The sequence below is a fragment of the Mobula birostris genome, chromosome 14, assembly GCF_030028105.1.
Source record: "Mobula birostris isolate sMobBir1 chromosome 14, sMobBir1.hap1, whole genome shotgun sequence".
Lineage (NCBI taxonomy): Eukaryota > Metazoa > Chordata > Chondrichthyes > Myliobatiformes > Myliobatidae > Mobula > Mobula birostris.
Genome location: NC_092383.1, coordinates 23,774,851 through 23,792,040, shown reverse-complemented (window position 1 = coordinate 23,792,040; position 17,190 = coordinate 23,774,851). Strand labels below are relative to the sequence as shown.

At 39.1% G+C, this 17,190-nt stretch overlaps 1 protein-coding gene across 3 annotated transcripts in view; it reads left to right on the top strand.

Annotated features, from left to right (window-relative positions):
- fgf7 (fibroblast growth factor 7) overlaps positions 1–15,663 on the top strand; it is a 67,956-nt gene extending 52,293 nt beyond the window's left edge. For all 3 annotated transcript variants that reach the window (XM_072278241.1, XM_072278240.1, XM_072278239.1), the window contains exons 3-4: positions 2,871–2,974; positions 8,795–15,663. In XM_072278241.1, coding sequence (XP_072134342.1) covers positions 2,871–2,974; positions 8,795–8,989 — 299 coding nt within the window. In that variant the 3' untranslated portion in view covers positions 8,990–15,663. The remainder of the gene's footprint in view (positions 1–2,870; positions 2,975–8,794) is intronic.
- Positions 15,664–17,190: the final 1,527 nt, after the last annotated feature.

The following is a 17,190-nucleotide window of genomic DNA, read 5'->3' as shown; positions in this document are numbered from 1 at the left end:
GCTGCTTCCTTGTCTGCTGAACGTTTTTCACCACACACTGCACAAAACTGTAAACCATGATGCTGCTTGAACTGATGAAGCCAGCTTTCACTATAGTCACACTCTTAATCTAGTCCTAGTTCTTCATGAAATACTTGGGGCTAAAAAAGAGCCAATGATATTAATAAAAACAGGAAAACAAGCAGGAATCATCCGTCTGTGCTTATAAGAGCGCGCTAACACGTGAACAGATCTAGCTCAACCAAAACAATGCGCAGCAGATTGGAACGGTGGCCCGGAAAATTTGAAAATACAGTTGCCCGGAAAATTTGAAATCAGTGCCGGATTATCCAAGGAACCGGATTACAGGTAGTTGGATTAGTGAAGGTCGACTGTATACAAAATATAAGAGTGAGCTCTGCAAACTGTGGTATCTAATTTTTTTCACTATAATTATTTGCATAATTGATTTCAGAGGACATTAATGTTAAGGCTGATGAAATGTAATGCACCTTTTGTATTTACCTTCATATTATAGATTTAAAAGAGATTGGCACTGATTTTCTAATCAAGCATGTGCATGTCCAATCATATAGCACATGACAAATTAATGTATTTTTACACTATGAAAATTTTGATAATCGAGTTTTGTTAATTACCACGTGTTATATAAAGATTATAAAAGTCTCACAGTACAGTCCACAGGCTGACCTATAAATAAATTGTTCAATTAAATATTAGTTTCATACCATATCATTGTATGTGTTCTTTATAATAATTCACTGATTACATTTCAATACTAATTACAGGATAACCTTTGCTTTCACAACTCAAATTACTCCATTACTTTACTTCTGATAAAGTGCATAGCACACCTTGATGAAATCTCTGTTTTCTTTTGCTGCATATTATTTTGAAAACAAACGTGTGAAGTGACTGCACCTTTAGGTGAGATGCTGGGTCAAAGGTGTCTGTGGATGATATGGAATACTAAGGGATTTCCTTGACAATTTGCTTTAGGAAATTTTTAGTTCAAGCAATATTTTATTTGAAAAAGGATCCAGTGCTTTCCTGGCGTATATGATGAATAAATTCTTCTCAGGCTTCTAGCCAAGTACAGGTATTGATTTTAATTGACATTTCAATGACAAATTCCATCATCTTCATCAAAGATTATGCCTAGGCATGTCTAGTCCAGTAGTATATATACCCCCATTGTTCATCCCTCCTGATTGATTTGTCCTTAACCAATCAGGTTTCCTCTGTCCCACCATGTATATGATCAAACTCCAGTTCTTACTTGAATTGAATTGAATTGACATTATTACTTACATCCTTCATATATATGAGGAGTAAAAATCTTTACATTACGTCTCTGTCTAAATGTGCAATGTGCAATTTATAGTAACATAATGAATAGTATGAAGTCAATATAACATAGAAATACAGTTGTGTCAGCAGTAATTAAGCAGTCTGATGGCCCAGTGGAAGAAGCTGTCCCGGAGCCTGTTAGTCCTGGCTTTTATGCTGCAGTACCGTTTCCCGGATGGTAGCAGCTGGAACAGTTTGTGGTTGGGGTGACTCAGATCCCCAATGATCCTTTGGGTCCTTTTCACACAACTGTCTTTGTAAATGTCCTGAATAGTGGGATGTTCACATCTACAGATGCACTGGGCTGTCTGCACCACTCTCTGCAGAGTCCTGTGATTGAGGGAAATACTGTTCCCATACCAGGCAGTGATCCAGCCAGTCAGGATGCTCTCAATTGTGCCCCTACAGAAAGTTCTTAGGATTTGGGGGCCCATACCAAACTTCTTCAACTGCCTGAACTAAAATGAAGATAACCAGATAACCATACTTAGAACAAAGATGAAGGTCTCACTCAGAAAAAGAATAGGAATTCAATTGTTAACAAGGTGGGTCAGAAGGAAACCCAATTGGTTGAGGACTAACCAACCAGGAGGGCTGGACAACAGGGCTATATATACCACTGGACTAGATATGCCTAGGCATCATCCCTGATGAAGATGGTGGAGTTTATCCTTGAAACATCAGTTAATATCAATACCTGTACCCAGCTGGAATTCCGATAAGAGTTTATTCGTAATATTTTACTTACTTGAATTGATTTTTGTAATTTCGTTTAGAGGCCACGATTATGTTTTGCACTGGAAATATACTCTCAGTGGCCACTTTATTAGGTACACCTGTACACCTGCTCATTAATGTAAAGATCTAATCAGCCAATTGTGTGGCAGCAACTCAATGCATAAAAGCATACAGACATGCTCAAGCGGTTCAGCAGGTGTTCAGACCAGACATCAGAATGAGGAAGAAATGTGAACTGAGTTGATGCCATATGGGGTGGTTTGAGTATCTCAGATCTCCTGGGATATTCAGGCACAACAATCTTTAGAGTTTACAAAGAATGGTGTGAAAAACAAAAAAAACAGTGAGTGGCAGTTCTGTGGGCAAAAACATCTTGTTAACGTGAGAGGTCAAAAGAGAAAGGCTAGACCAGTTTAAGCTGACAGGAAGGTAACAGTAACTCAGATAACCATGTGTTACAACGGTGTTGTGCAGAAGAGCACCTTTGAATGCGCAGTTCATCAAATCTTGAAGTGGATAGACTACAGCAGCAGAAGACAATGAACATAAAGGAGGTACCTAATAAAGCGACCACTGAGTGTAAAGTCTTCCATGGATAGGTGGAATTATACTGTTGAACGTCTTTTAGTAATAAGATATATTAACTACAAAATAACTCTTAATCAGAACTTAGGTGATGCTGACTAATTTTGAATTAATAGTAACTAGAAATGTCATGCTTAAATAATTAATAATTTGCAATTTGTTAAACTGTTTAATAATGACAATGTAATGTATTTCAGGTATTCTGGAAATCAGAACTGTAGCCATCGGAGTGGTGGCTATCAGAGGTGTAGAAAGTGACTATTACCTAGCAATGAACAAATCTGGGAAGTTATATAGCAAGGTAAGTCTATACATAGAATACAGTGCTCTTTTAGTTATTAGGTATAGTGTTTCCTTAAACAGAAATGCCTACAGTCCTGGAGAGTTACTATTCAGTTTATGCCACTGTCTATGTTTGGGCAGCAGTAGTCATACATTCACCTCAGCAAGAAGCAATAAATCCAGTCTCCAAAGAGATGTTCAGCAAAACATACTAAGTTATGTAGTCACAATGGGTGGTCAGTTGCATTGAGGGTGATTAGGATCTGCGAAACCTCACAACTTGCAGAATCGGTGACTTATTTAGGCTTGGAGTGAGGCTGTTCATCATGTCTATGCTGTTCTAAGTAGAACAAACCTCTCAGTAACATCACTACATTAGAGCAGGATTGGAGGCTCTGTACTCTTTTTACTCTTTTACTCTTTTTTTCCAGGCAGTCTACAACAATTTGTAAAATGGTCAAGATGATCAATGCTTGCCTCCTGAGGAGTCATTGAAACTTATTCATCAAGTAGCTGTCCAATGTGAAGAATATCTCTCATTAGTATGCTAAGTTAATGGATGGTGAAATAGTGACAACGGATATCTTTTAACTATCTCCCTCCTTACACCTGTCCAAAATCCTTACGCAAGAAGAAAATGCTTATATAATAAGAGTCATGTAGGCACCCGCAACATGTTGTTTATACAAACCATATTATTTGTAACAAACAAATTATTGTTTTGGAGGTGCTTTGCTGTACAGGTCTCCAAATTTGTTACTACAGTGCCTCGAAAAAGTATTCAGCCATCACAACTATTTTTACATTTTACTGTCTCATTTTCTTGATATAAAATATTTTGATGTAGGAGTTTTGAACTGATCTACAAAACATTGTGCATCATGTCAAATCAAAAGAAAAGTTCCAAAACCTTTTAACAATTTACTAGAAATTAAAAATCAAATTTTCCAGGATGAAAAGGAGTCATCCCATTTGTAAATACTACAATAATGTTCCTCAGGTGCAATATTACCCTACCAACTCAACCTGGCACAACTTGAGCAAGTTTTCTAGGAGGAATGGGCAAATCTTGCTTCATCTCATTGTGCAAAGCTAACAGGGACTAATCCAACAAAACAACTGGCTGTAATAGCTGCGAGAGGTGATGAATATTTTTGAACTGCTGACATTTCAGGTTTTGAATTTTTAGTTTTTCATGTTTTACAACTTCCCCTGTTTTTGACTTTGTAGTTCAAATTACATTTATTATCAAACAATGTATAAATTACACAACCTTGAGATTTGTTTGCTTACAGGCAGCCACAAAGCAAAAAACCCGAAAGAACCCAATTAAAAAAAATTAAAAATAAAGACCAAACCGATGCTCAGAGAAAGGGGAAAAAAAACTAATCATGCAAACAATAGAAGCGAGCAATAACATTCCAAACCAAAATGAGTCCTTGGATCCGAACCCCAGAGCAACTCCGAGTAGGCTCAAGGACTCGATATCCGTTCATCATATTAATGGGTATGAAGCACAGCAGCTGGGGCAATCTTCAGAGCCTCAGCGCCATGGAGAGAAGAGTGAATGTTATGGGAGAGTGACTGAAATCGGCTCTCGCTTCTGATTCCGACACCCTGTCTTTCCAATCTATCTGGGCAGGTGTTTAAATTGTTCAAGCAGCATATTATACCTCCGGCACTGCTGCAGCGAAAGGATCTGGGCCTAGAACACACCATCCAGCAACTCACTCCAGGCCAAGATCTCCCAGCTCGAAGCACCCTCAACTTCTTCAAATTGTCTCTCTGCACAGAACGAACCAACCTTGTACCCAGGCCAGTTCTACAGGCATGGAAATCCTCTGCGTTGATTTCTTGCTGAATGGCTCACTCCATCTGCGTCGATTCTGCAACATACCAGCATGGTTCATCCCTCAAATTCATTTCATCTTAATTGTTTGCGGTGATAATTTACCACAAAATACTTCAGAAAAGGTGTTATTAGTAATGTTTTTAGTCTAATTTCTTGCCGTTTTGAATTTCCAGTGAGCTGTCACACATGTTCAGGAGTTCCGTCTAAAAAACGGGAAGGGGCATGTGATTCACAAATAAAGATTCTCAGTTAAATGGATCAAAATCCCTGGTGGTAATACTTAATTATGTGAACAAAGAGTTGGGGATGAATAGTTTTTCAAGGCACTGTATACCCAGCGTCCTCCTCAATTTTTTAATGACATGATCTTAGACCATGGCAACAGCTGGGACAAATAGAAGGAAGGAAAAAGAAAACAAGATGAAAAGAAGGAAGAAAGTGAGGTGGAGAAGAATGAAATAATTTAAAAATGAACACGCAAGAGACTACAGATGATGGAATATGGAGCAACTTGCAAGATGCTGGAAGAATTCAGTGAGCCAGGCAGGATCTATGGAAGACAATAGACAGTCAACGGCAGAAGTAGGGATGAAATAGCTGACAGTGATAAGGGTTGAAGATGATGCAATCAAATAGGAGAGGAAGGTAGAATATGGAATAAAATGAGGGAGGCGGGCAGGGCAGAGGGGAGAAATGGGGGAGGGTAACCAGTGGGAGGAGTATGTGGGTGATGGGTGGATGGAGAGGGGGAAGAAGGGGAAAGAGACATGGTGATGGGAGCCAGGTAGATCAGGAAGGGAGAGAAAAAGAAGGAGGACAGCAGTTACCAGAATTTGGGGAATTCAATCTTTATACTGCTAGGTTGTAGGCTGCCTAGGCAGAACATAAGATGCTGTGCTTCTAGTTTGCACTTGGCTTGAACTTGGCAGTAGAAGCTAAGCACAATCCAGAGGAACAGCACCTCATATTCTACCTGGGCAACCTAATTATAGCAGAATGAACATCAAAGATGGACAATCAGATCATAATCCCAACTCCCTATTCTAACAATTTCCATTTTAACTTCTTTCTGTTGCTGATCATCTCAGCATTTCCTTGCTAATTATAAAACCTACCCTTTAGATCCAATCACCAGACACAAAAATAAACAAAGAACAACTGATCACTTGTCTGTATGCCCTCGTTAATAGACTGCCTTGTAGTTTCTATACAACTCCCCTTTAAGAGCAGAGGTACAAAAATGACATCTCACATGGTGGCACCCAGTTGACCCTATTTCCCTGTCCTATCTGCAGCAATTTGTGTGCCATTATCCAATGTTATTAAACTAATTTCTACAGTAAAGAAAGTATTATTGATTGAGCAGACAGCTGCAAGTATCAAGTGCTTCCACCTTCTACTCCCACTTCACTGTGAGCTGGGAGGGCTGTCTGACTTTCAAAGTACAAAGAATATTTTTCTCATCTCATCTGAACAAGTAGGTATTTAGAATCATATCAGAAAATGTTGATATGCATTCTTGTATGTGTTTTGCCATCAGTTTCCTACAAACTACCACCGTCTGATGATTTATTCGCTCGCTCGAGCCACAAGGCAGGTGCGAGTTGGTTTTAATCACGCTTGTTGAAACTGCTGCATGCAGCTCACTAAATTGGGGCATACAGACATGCAGAAGTTGGTTTTGATGAATTCATGTTAATGATATTACCACACTAATTTTCCTATTTCCTGCAACATCTAATGCACTTAGATTAATTGGGATTTTGAATCTCAGCAGCTGTTTTTTCTTATATCTTTTTACATACCTCTAGTACTCAATTTCAGCCCCAAATTTTTAGCATGAAATCTTCCATTTTGTAGTGTGTAAGAAGTGTATTATCAATACATTCTAGGTACACTGATGAAAGTAAATAAGGGCATTATTTATTTAGCTTTAATAAATAAAAACTTCAATTAAGAACGCGTAGCTTTTGTCTGTCATCTATTTCAAACATCAGCAAGATAGATTTGAACTTTTGGGCAAAAAATCCACTTCTTAGTGCCTGCTCTAGTTAAATACATCCAGCAACATGCTCCCTTGAAACAGATGGGCTGATGCAGCTTATTGGATTTGAGCCAAGACAGTCTCAGATTGCAACTATTGGAGGAGGTAGGGAGACTGGGTTGGCAAAAATCTACATTATTTTTGAAAGACCCAAAAGTATTTTAACATTTAATTTTCTAAAGCCATTTCAGCCGTATTGACAGAAAGACTGATCAGAGAATAGACTGCACATGATTGGATCTGTCTGTCAAAATAGCAAACAGAAACAGAAAATGCAAGAAGCACTGAGCAGAACAGGCAACAAATGTGAGGAAAAGGCCTTGTATCAGAACTGGAAAAGTCTAAGTAGTAACTGGAATCCCATCCACATAACATATCACCAATTTGAATATATTAAGAGCCTCGACAAATAAAAAGGGTGAGTTTTTCTGAAACAAAGTGGAAGAGTGTGTCAAGACAGCAACAGTAAGAGAATTGATAGTAACAGATGACCAACTTTCTTTCACACCCATTATTGCTCCAATATCAGAAAGTTTAGCAAGTTCTTACACTTGGAACGAAACACCCAAAATATACCTATCAACAAGCTAACTTTTGTCTCATAACTGAAGAACCTGAGACTTTATAACTCTTTAAATCTTTTCCAATTAGAACCACATTTTGTATTTACATACTTCCTTTCCATATATGAAACAGTTCTTCCGTTCTCCAGCATGGACTACATAATTAATTTTGTCTTGAAGAGACAAGAAATGACACAGCTAATGGAGGATGATACAAACCTTTTCACACACATAAGCAATTTTACAGATATTAACTTATGGATGATAATAATCTTTACATAAACTATAATAATGTAATAAATATGATAACACAGAATAAGACAGTCACTATGTAAAACAATGGGATTAGCCACTATGTGATCAGGGAATATTAACACCTAATGCCCTTATTATTTTTCCAATTTATTGTCCTATCACTTGTTATCATGAGAGTATTTTTAAGAGGATTTCTAAAGACCTAGTACAAAGACAAATGCAATCCTGAAATGTCATCTTTCCTAGCAACTAAAGCCAAACAAAAATGTTTGGTGAAAGTACAAATATTATTATGTGTAGCTCGCCCACAGATGTCTCTATTGCACAACATGATTCATGCTATTTAGTGTTTTTATGCAATGACAGACTTTTTGGCTAGGGATAACTAATCAACATTTGAATAAAGCAGTCATCAAAAATCATGTTGCTCTCATTGTTACATCATGCCAACCACATGGTTAATTTTATTCAATGTTTCTTAACATCAGAGAAGAAAGATAGTATTATAATTCTTATGCTAAGTGGAACATAATGATCACAGTTGCCAGTAATTGTGCAATCTGTCTAAATAATGCATTAACTTCATGGACGCAAACTCTTCCTTTTGAAAACAACTCAAAACACAAAAGATTTGAACTCTCCCTGGGGATTTGGGAGAATATTATGACTGAATTTGGATCCACAAAGGAAATAAAATACATTTTCCAACATCTTTAGGTTTCCCAGGTTAGACTGGAGAGTAAACTATTTTGGTTTCCCCACTTAGACAGGGGTTCAAACTACACTCGGGTACCAGTTACAGTATCGGGTATCCATGGAGTAATATAAAAAACTCATTAACTCTGAGCAAGTATCATCGGCACTGCTCCACAGATTAAAATAATGGAACCTTTGCAGCTCAAGGAGAGATGAGAGATACAGGAGATTTTAAAAGCCTTCCTTGACAAACAAGCTTAAAAATCACTCCCAGCATTTAACTGGAATCACTTGTATGATGAATGAAATTAAATCAATATATGATTGAAGAATAATTTCTGAGTACCACCATCATACTGTAAATTGTATATATTGTTATCCTATGCTTCTAAAGTAATAATGTAAATTTTATATTTCATGTTTCCACAGAAAACCTGCAATGAAGACTGCAATTTTAGAGAGCTTATAGAGGAAAATAATTACAATACATATGCTTCTGCAAAGTGGACACATAATGGTCAACAAATGTTTGTAGCGTTGAATCAAAAGGGAGTAATAATTAGAGGCAAAAGGACAAAGAAAGAAAGTAGATCATCTCATTTCCTTCCAATGGCAATATCATAACAAAATATTAAAAAGAACATCAATCTCAGTAATGAAAAGATGTCCCAACTCTGCACATGTATCACTGAAACCTTAACCACACAAGCTAAGATACTACTGACATCTGGAACAAGCTGGGCTTGCGCTTTGCTATAAAAATGTACCCTATCATTTTGCACGATTGTATTCCATGCAACCCAATGTCACTCAGATGTAAAGGGTGAAGTTTCGTAAATTTAATCTTGTAAATTTAATGTCTGAAAGCCAAATGGATGAAAGAGTATGTTTGATCAGACAATCAAATGTGTAAAGAAGAGTAAGTATGTTATAAAAAGAAACTTTTCATAAGACCATAAGACATTGGAGCAGAGTTAGGCCATTCTGCCTATCAAGTCTGCTCCATCATTCAACTTCAGCTGATAAAATTTCCCTCTCAACCCTATTCTCCTGCCTTCTCCTTGTAACCTTTGACACCCTTACTAATCAAGAACCTATCAACCACTGTCTTAAATATGCCAATGACTTGGCATCTACAGCCGTCTGTGGCAATGAATTTCACAGATTCACCACCCTCTGACTAGAGAAATTCCTCCTTATTTCTGTTCTAAAGGGTTGTTCCTCTATTCTGAGGCTATACCCTCTGGTCCTAGACCCCTTCTCCCCCCCACTAAAGGAAATATCCTCTCCACAACCTCTCTGTTTATGCCTCTCAAAATTTGATAGGTTTCAATGAGATCCCCTCATTCTACCGAACTCCAATGAGTACAAGTGCAGAGCCAAAACATGCTCCCCATAACATTAACTCTTTCACTCCCGGGATCATTCTCGTGAACCTCCTGTGGACCCTCTCTGATGCCAGTATAACGTTCCGTAAATATGGGGCCCAAAGCTGCTCACAATAATCAAATATGGATTGACCAATACCTTATAAAGCCTCAGAATTACATTCTTGTTTTCATAAGACCATAAGATACAGGAGCAGAATCCGGTCATTCAGCCGTTGTGTCTGCTCCGCCATTCCATTATGGCTAATTTATTTTCTCTCTCACTCCCATTCTCCTGCATTCTCCCCATAATTTTTGATGTCTTGACTAATCAAGAATCTAGCACCCTCTACTTTAAATATACCCAGTGACGGGGCCTCAACAGCTGTATGTGGCAATGAATTCCACAGATTCACAACCCTAAAAGACATTCCTCCTCCTCATCTCTGTTCTAAATGAACATCCCTCTATTCTGAAGCTGTGCCCTCGGATCCTAAACACACACACTATAGGAAACATCTTTTCCACATCCACTATATCTAGGCAACACACACAAAATGCTGGAGAAACTCAGCAGGCCAGGCAGCACCTATGGAAAAGAGTGAACAGTCGACATTTCAGGCCGAGACCCTTCATTAGGACTGGAAAAATAGATGGGAAGTCAGTTCCACTATGTACACTGTGAAGTCTGCTCCACTATATCTAGGCTTTTCAATATTTGATACGTTACAATGAGATCTCCCATTATTCTTCAAAACTGCAGCGAGTACAGGCCCAGAGCCATCAAACATTCCTCATACGTTAATCCTTTCATTCCTGGAATCATTTTTGTAAACCTCCTCTGGACCTTCTCCAATGCCAGCATATCTTATCTTTGACAAGGGGCCCAAAACTGCTCACAATACTTCAAATGTGGTCCGACCAATGCCTTATAAAGCCTTAATATTACACCCTTGCTCTTATATGCTGGTCCTCTCAAAATTAATACTAATATTGCATTTGCCTACCTTGGCATTGACTCAACCTGCAAGTTAACCTTTAGGGAACCCTGCACAAGGACACTCAAATCCCTTTGCACCTCTGACTTCTGAATTTTCTCCTCAATTAGAAAATAGTCTACGCCTTTATTCCTTCTACCAAAGTGCATGACCAAACATACTACACTATATCCCATTTGCCGCTCTGCTCATTCTCCCAGTCTGTCTAAGAACTTCTGCAGCCTCCCTGCTTCCTCAACACTACCTGACCCTCCTTGTATTGTCTGCAAACATGGCCACAAAGCCATCAATTCCATCATCTAAATTACTGATATATAACATGAAAAGAAGCAGTTCCAATACCAATCCTTGTGGAACACCATTTGTCACCGGCAGGCAACCAAAAAAAGCCCCCTTTATTCCCCACTCTTTGCCTCCTGCGAGGGTGCCAATATTCTGTCCATGCTAGTACCTTTCCTGTAATACTATAGGCTTTTATCTTGTTAAGCAGCCTAATGTGTGACACCTTGTCAAAGGCCTTCGGAGAATCCAAGTGAACAACATCCACTGACTCTCCTTTGTCTATCCTGCCTGCTATTTCCTGAAAGAATTCCAACAGATTTGTAAGGTAAGATATCCCATTTAGAAAACAATGCAGTCTTTGGCCCTCTTTATCATTTGCCTCCAGACCTCATCCCAAAACCTCATCCTTAATAATGGACTCCAACATCTTCCCAATCACTGAAGTCTGTCTAACTGGCCTACAATTTCCTTTCTTCTGCCTCCCTTCTTTCTTAAAGAGTGGAATGACATTTGCAATTTTCCTGTCCTCCAGAACCATCCCAGAATTTAGTGATTATTGAAAGATCATTAGTAATGTCTCCACAATCTCTTCAGCTATCTCTTTCAGAACTCTGGGATGTAGTCCATGTGGTCCAGGTGGCTTCAAGAGCAACACTTCCGAAAAAATTTGTTATCCAGTGTAATCTACCGTTCAGCCTCCCAAGCACCTTCTTCTAAGTAATGGCAACTACACTCACTTCTGGGCCCTGACACTCTTGAATTGCTGGCATACTGTCAGTGTCTTCCACAGTGAAGTCTGTCGCAAGATACTTATTAAATTCACCCACCATTTTTTCGTCTTCCATTACTACCTCTCCAGTATAATTTTTCAGGGTCCGATATCCACTCTTGCCTCTTTTTTACTTTTTATATCATACATCTGAAAAAAAACTTTGAATACCCTCTTTTATATTATTGGCTAGCTTCATATTTCATCTTTTCTCTCATGTTATTTTTTGTTGCCTTTTGTTGGTTTTTAAAAGCTTCCCAATCCTTTAACTTCCCACTATTGTTTTCTATATTATAAGCCCTCTCTTCTCCTCTAATGCTGTTTTTGACTTCCCTTATCAACCACCATTGCCTCATCCTGCCTATATTATACTTATTAATCTTTGAGATGTATCTATTGTGCACTTTCTGAATTGCCCCCAGAAACTCCAGCCATTGCTGTTCTGCTGTCATCTCTGTTACCGTACCCTGCCAATCAACTTTGGTCATCTCCTCTCTCATGCCTCTTCTCTTTCTAAGGATTTGATTTCATTTTTTACCAATTGACCCACCCCACCCCGTCTGCCTACCTGCCTGTTCTTTTGATATAATGTGTATCTTTGGACATTAAGCTCCCGATTTTGGGCTTCTTTCAGCCACGACTCAGTGATGCCCACATGTCATACCTGCCAATCACTAACTGTGCTATATTATCGGAATTCCATATACTGCGTACTTTCAAATATAACACATTTACTCCTATATTTATCAGGCTTTTTGATTTTGCCACCATGTTTCAATTCAACTCATCCGACTGACTGCAATTTTGTTCGCTCATCTGCATGTCCTTCCTCACAGTTTCACTGCTTACTGCATCTACTTGTATACCAACCACCCCATTTTCAGCCCTATCACTTCATTTTCCATCCCCCTGCCAAATTAGTTTAAATCCTCCCCAACAGCTCTAGTAAACCTGTCCACAAGGATATTGATCCCCCTCAGGTTCAAGTGTAACCTAGCTTTTTGTACAGATCATACCTTCCCCAGAAGAGATCCCAATGATCCAGAAGTCGGAAACACTGTCCTCTGCAACACTTCCTCAGCTGCTCAATCATCTGTACTATTATCCTATTCCTGCCCTGACTAGCACACAGCACTGGAGTAATCCAGAGATTACTGCCTTGGAGGTCCTGCTCTTCAACCTCTTCCCTAGCTCCCTATACTAGATCATTGGTGCCAATGTACACCTCAACCTCTGGCTGCTCACCCTCCCTCTTCAGAATATTCTGCAGCTGCTCTAAGACATCCTTGACCCTCGCATCTAGGAGGCAACACAACATCCTGGTGACCCTTTCATGGCCACAGAAACTCGTGTGCATCTCCTATCACTATTGCTCTGCCTGACTTTATCCTTCCATGCTGAGCCTCAGATCTGGCCACAGTGCCAAGGGCCTGGTTGCTGCTGCAGTGCCCTGACAAGTCATCACCAACATCGTCGCCCACACACACACCCAGCAGTATCCAAAGGCATATACTTGTTGCTAAGAGGAATGGCCACAGGGGAATGCTGTACTAACTGCTTACTACCCTTACTTCTCCTGGTGGTCACCCATCTACTACCAGAATGCTGCCTCTGGATGTGACCACCTCAGTAAACGTCTCATCTATGATGTTTACAGCCTCCTGGATGGGAATGAGTACATCCAGCTCCAGATGCAATTCCTTAACCTTGTAGGTCAGTAGCTGAAGTTGGGTGCACTTCCTTCAGGTATAGTCATCAGGGAGACTATTAGGTACCCTGTAATCCCACACCTTATAGGAGGAGTATTGCATTGCCTTAACCACCACCCTGCCTACACTTGTTATACCTTTGGCTCTGACTTCTTTAGCTTACAGTAAGTTATACACTCAACTAAACAATCCCAAATGACTCAGCATCCTTAGCCTCTACCTGTTCTCACCAAAACCTGCTGGGTCAAAGCCTGACCAGTCTAACACTGACCCATTCACACAATGGCCATTCCTACAAAGGCCACTTTGCTTAAACCTCCCTTCTTATTATGTGTGGGCACGTGGCCAAGTGGTTAAGGCGTTCGTCTAGTGATCTCAAGGTCGCTAGGTTGAGCCTCAGCTGTGGCAGTGTGTTTGTGTCCTTGAGCAAGGCACTTAGTCACACATTGCTCTAGTGTCTCTGCAAGGAGTGGCGCCCCACACAGACTTCCAATCTGCGCCCTGTAAGGCATGAAAATGCAGAACGCAAGCCTCTCATGGTCTGAGTTGACGTTCCTTTGACGTTCCCTCCCCCTTATTATTGGCCTTTGCTAATTTACTAATATCCTAAGCAACCTCCAGCTTGGCAGACAAGACCTGTCAGGACCTGCTCATTTTTTAAACCTGTTCTGTAAAGTCCACAAGGAACTGTCTCCAACTCATTCTGCGAGCTTTATATTCTAATCCTCTGGATATGAATGGAAACACTGCATTTACCTTCCAACTCAATCTGCAAGTTAACCTTTAGGAAATCCTGCGCAAGAACCCCCAAAATACTTTATGCCTCTGATTTCTGAATTTGCTCCCCATCTAGAAAATAGTCTATGCCTTTATTCCTTCTACTAATGTTCATGGCCATGCACTTCCCTACACTGTATTTCATCTGACACTTCGCCTATTCTCTTAATCTGCCCATGTCCTTCTGCAGGCTCCCTGCTCCCTCAACACTGCCTGCCAGCAACATCTATCTTTGTATCATCAACAAACTTGGCCACAAAGCCATCAAGTCCATGATCCAAATTATTAGCATGGAACATGAAAAGTAACAAACCCAACACCGACCCCTGTAGAACACCATTAGTCACTGGCAGACAACCAGAAAAGGTACCCTTTAATCCCACTCTTTGTCTTTTGCCAATCTTCTATCCATGCTAGTAATGCCACGGGCTCTTGTTTAGTAGCCTCATGAGCTACCTTGTCAAAAACCTTCTGAAAATCCAAGTAAACAAAATCTACTGAATCTCCTTTGTCTGTCCTCAAAGAATTGCAGCAGATTTGTCAGGCAAGATTTCTCCTTAAGTAAACGATCCTGCCTGCTTTATTGAGTGTGTCTATTACCCTGAAACCTCATCCTTAATAATGGACTCCAGCTTCTTGTCAACCACAGATGTCAGGCTATATCTTTTTCCTCCCTTGCTTCATTAAGAGTGGAGTGATATTTGCAATTTTCCAGTCCACAAGAACAATTCCAGAAAGTAGTGATTCTTGAAAGATCACTATTAATGCCTCCACAATTTCTTCAGCTATGTTTTTCAGAATCCTGGGTTGTAGTTCGTCTGGTTCAGGTGACTTATCACCTTTAGAACTTACAGTTTCTTAAGCATCTTCTCCTTAGTAATAGCAACTACAATAATTTCTTCCCCTTGACACACTCAAGTTTCTGATATGTTGCTATCTTTTCTGGAATTTCTGGCATGTCTTCCACAGTGAAAACTGACACAAAATACTGATTCAGTTTGTCTGCCATTTCTTTGCTCCCCATTTCATAGATAATACTTTTGTGGTATAATGGTACTTTATTTAAAAACAGTACTACATGCGTTTTTTTAAATAATCATTGTTACATTAAGACACTTTGCCTTCAAACTGATACATTTATTCCTTGAAAAAGCACTGTAGACAATTGTCGAATTAAATATCATATAATATATGAGTCTAGTGATGAATGTGTAGCTTCACATACAGCATTTAATTTTTGTAATTCATTATTTTAAAAAGATGAAAATGTAGTTACTGTAGTATTTTGATTTTCACAAGATGGTGTGTTCAAATATCTCGTGAATAATCAGTGATTTTGCCATGTTGTAAATGACTGGTGAAAATAATGATTCTACAGTACCAACAGTGCTGCTCAGCTCAATAAAAGTTATTGCTTTATCCGTGGATTTTTCAAGTCAATCAATATTCGATTTACAAAAAATACGGATTAGCAAATTAGTAATAGACTCCATAATTGATATTTGAAAACCAGAATATAACTAACCAAATATTCTACTGAGCATTGTTATAATTACTGTGCAAAGGAAGACAGTAATATTTATGTTTTGGTGAGGTCATTTATGCACTGTGTGCACATTTGAATGTTATGTTTGGGTATAAACAAGGAAGCCTCCGGAAATATATTGTGATGCCAAAAGGCTTATAAGAGTTGGTTTGATGTGAGTTGCCCCAGTGGTATATGGAACATATGTTTTTCTTCAGCAAACTGCCTTATTAATGTCTTCAGCGTTAGAAATTATTTGTACCATCTACTTCCTTCCCAAAGTTAAAAGGTGTTTCCTGGCACCCTCACTATCTCTCTGCTTCTATTCACTCCTCCCACAACTGCCCAAAGATCATCTCATTGCATTGTATAGTCTCCTCCTATGCACTATCATATCTCCACATAATCTATTCTTCGATTCAGAATTCCCCATCTCCCAGCCCCACACTCAAACTTGTACCATCCACAACCCATACACCATCCTTCGATAGTACTTCTCAATGCTTGTTTCATTCCTCAATGACAGGAGGATGCTGAGAAAAGGACTTTCTGGGCATTTAGCGTTTTTCTACCAAATACATCCTGAGTGGTGTATGCAGCAGAACATTACAGCTTGCTGACTTCCAATAACTGAGCATGTAATACACCAAAAACCACATCTTCTCTGTTATCATTGATTAAACATAAATTAAATAGTTATTCTTCATGGTATGAATAAGGATTTAAATATTGTTTAAATAATTAATATTACAAACTGCTCAAATCATACCATAAAAATGTTATGTTTAGTAAGATTTCTCAGTATTTCTTCAAGTAAGGACAGAAGGGATACATTCTAAGTGGGTGCTGTCTGTGAGGAAGACTAAGAATTTAATTCTGGCAAGCTGTAATCAAATACATGGTATCAATCCAAGGATTTGTCAAGTGTCCAGAAATAATATTTGCATAAAACCTCTTAATATATTAATGCTCCTTTTGAAATGTTTTAATTATAAAACACATCCACACCTACAATACTCCTGACTTGGATGGGATTTGACAGCCTATTCTGGCAAATAGCGAAAGCAGCTGTTCACATGTAACAGTAGATATCTTATAATTGCTGACAACACAGTTATTGTTTTAGTGAGATGCATTGATATCCAAAGGTGATCAGAAGCCAGGATTCCATGAAGGGAAAGGAAGTCAGAGGCAAGGAAATTTGCTGGTGGGAAAGGAAAGCTTGTTGGATCAGAAGCTTCAATGCCACCTGAAGATGAGAGGACATGAAGGTGATATTTTTAGTTTTAAGTATTCAATGTGTCTGAATTGTTTGCAACATTAATTAATTTGCAGGCCTTTAAGGTTGGCGCTGATGTGATCCCAGGAGTGCATAAGTTCCCCAGCAGTGCTTTAAAA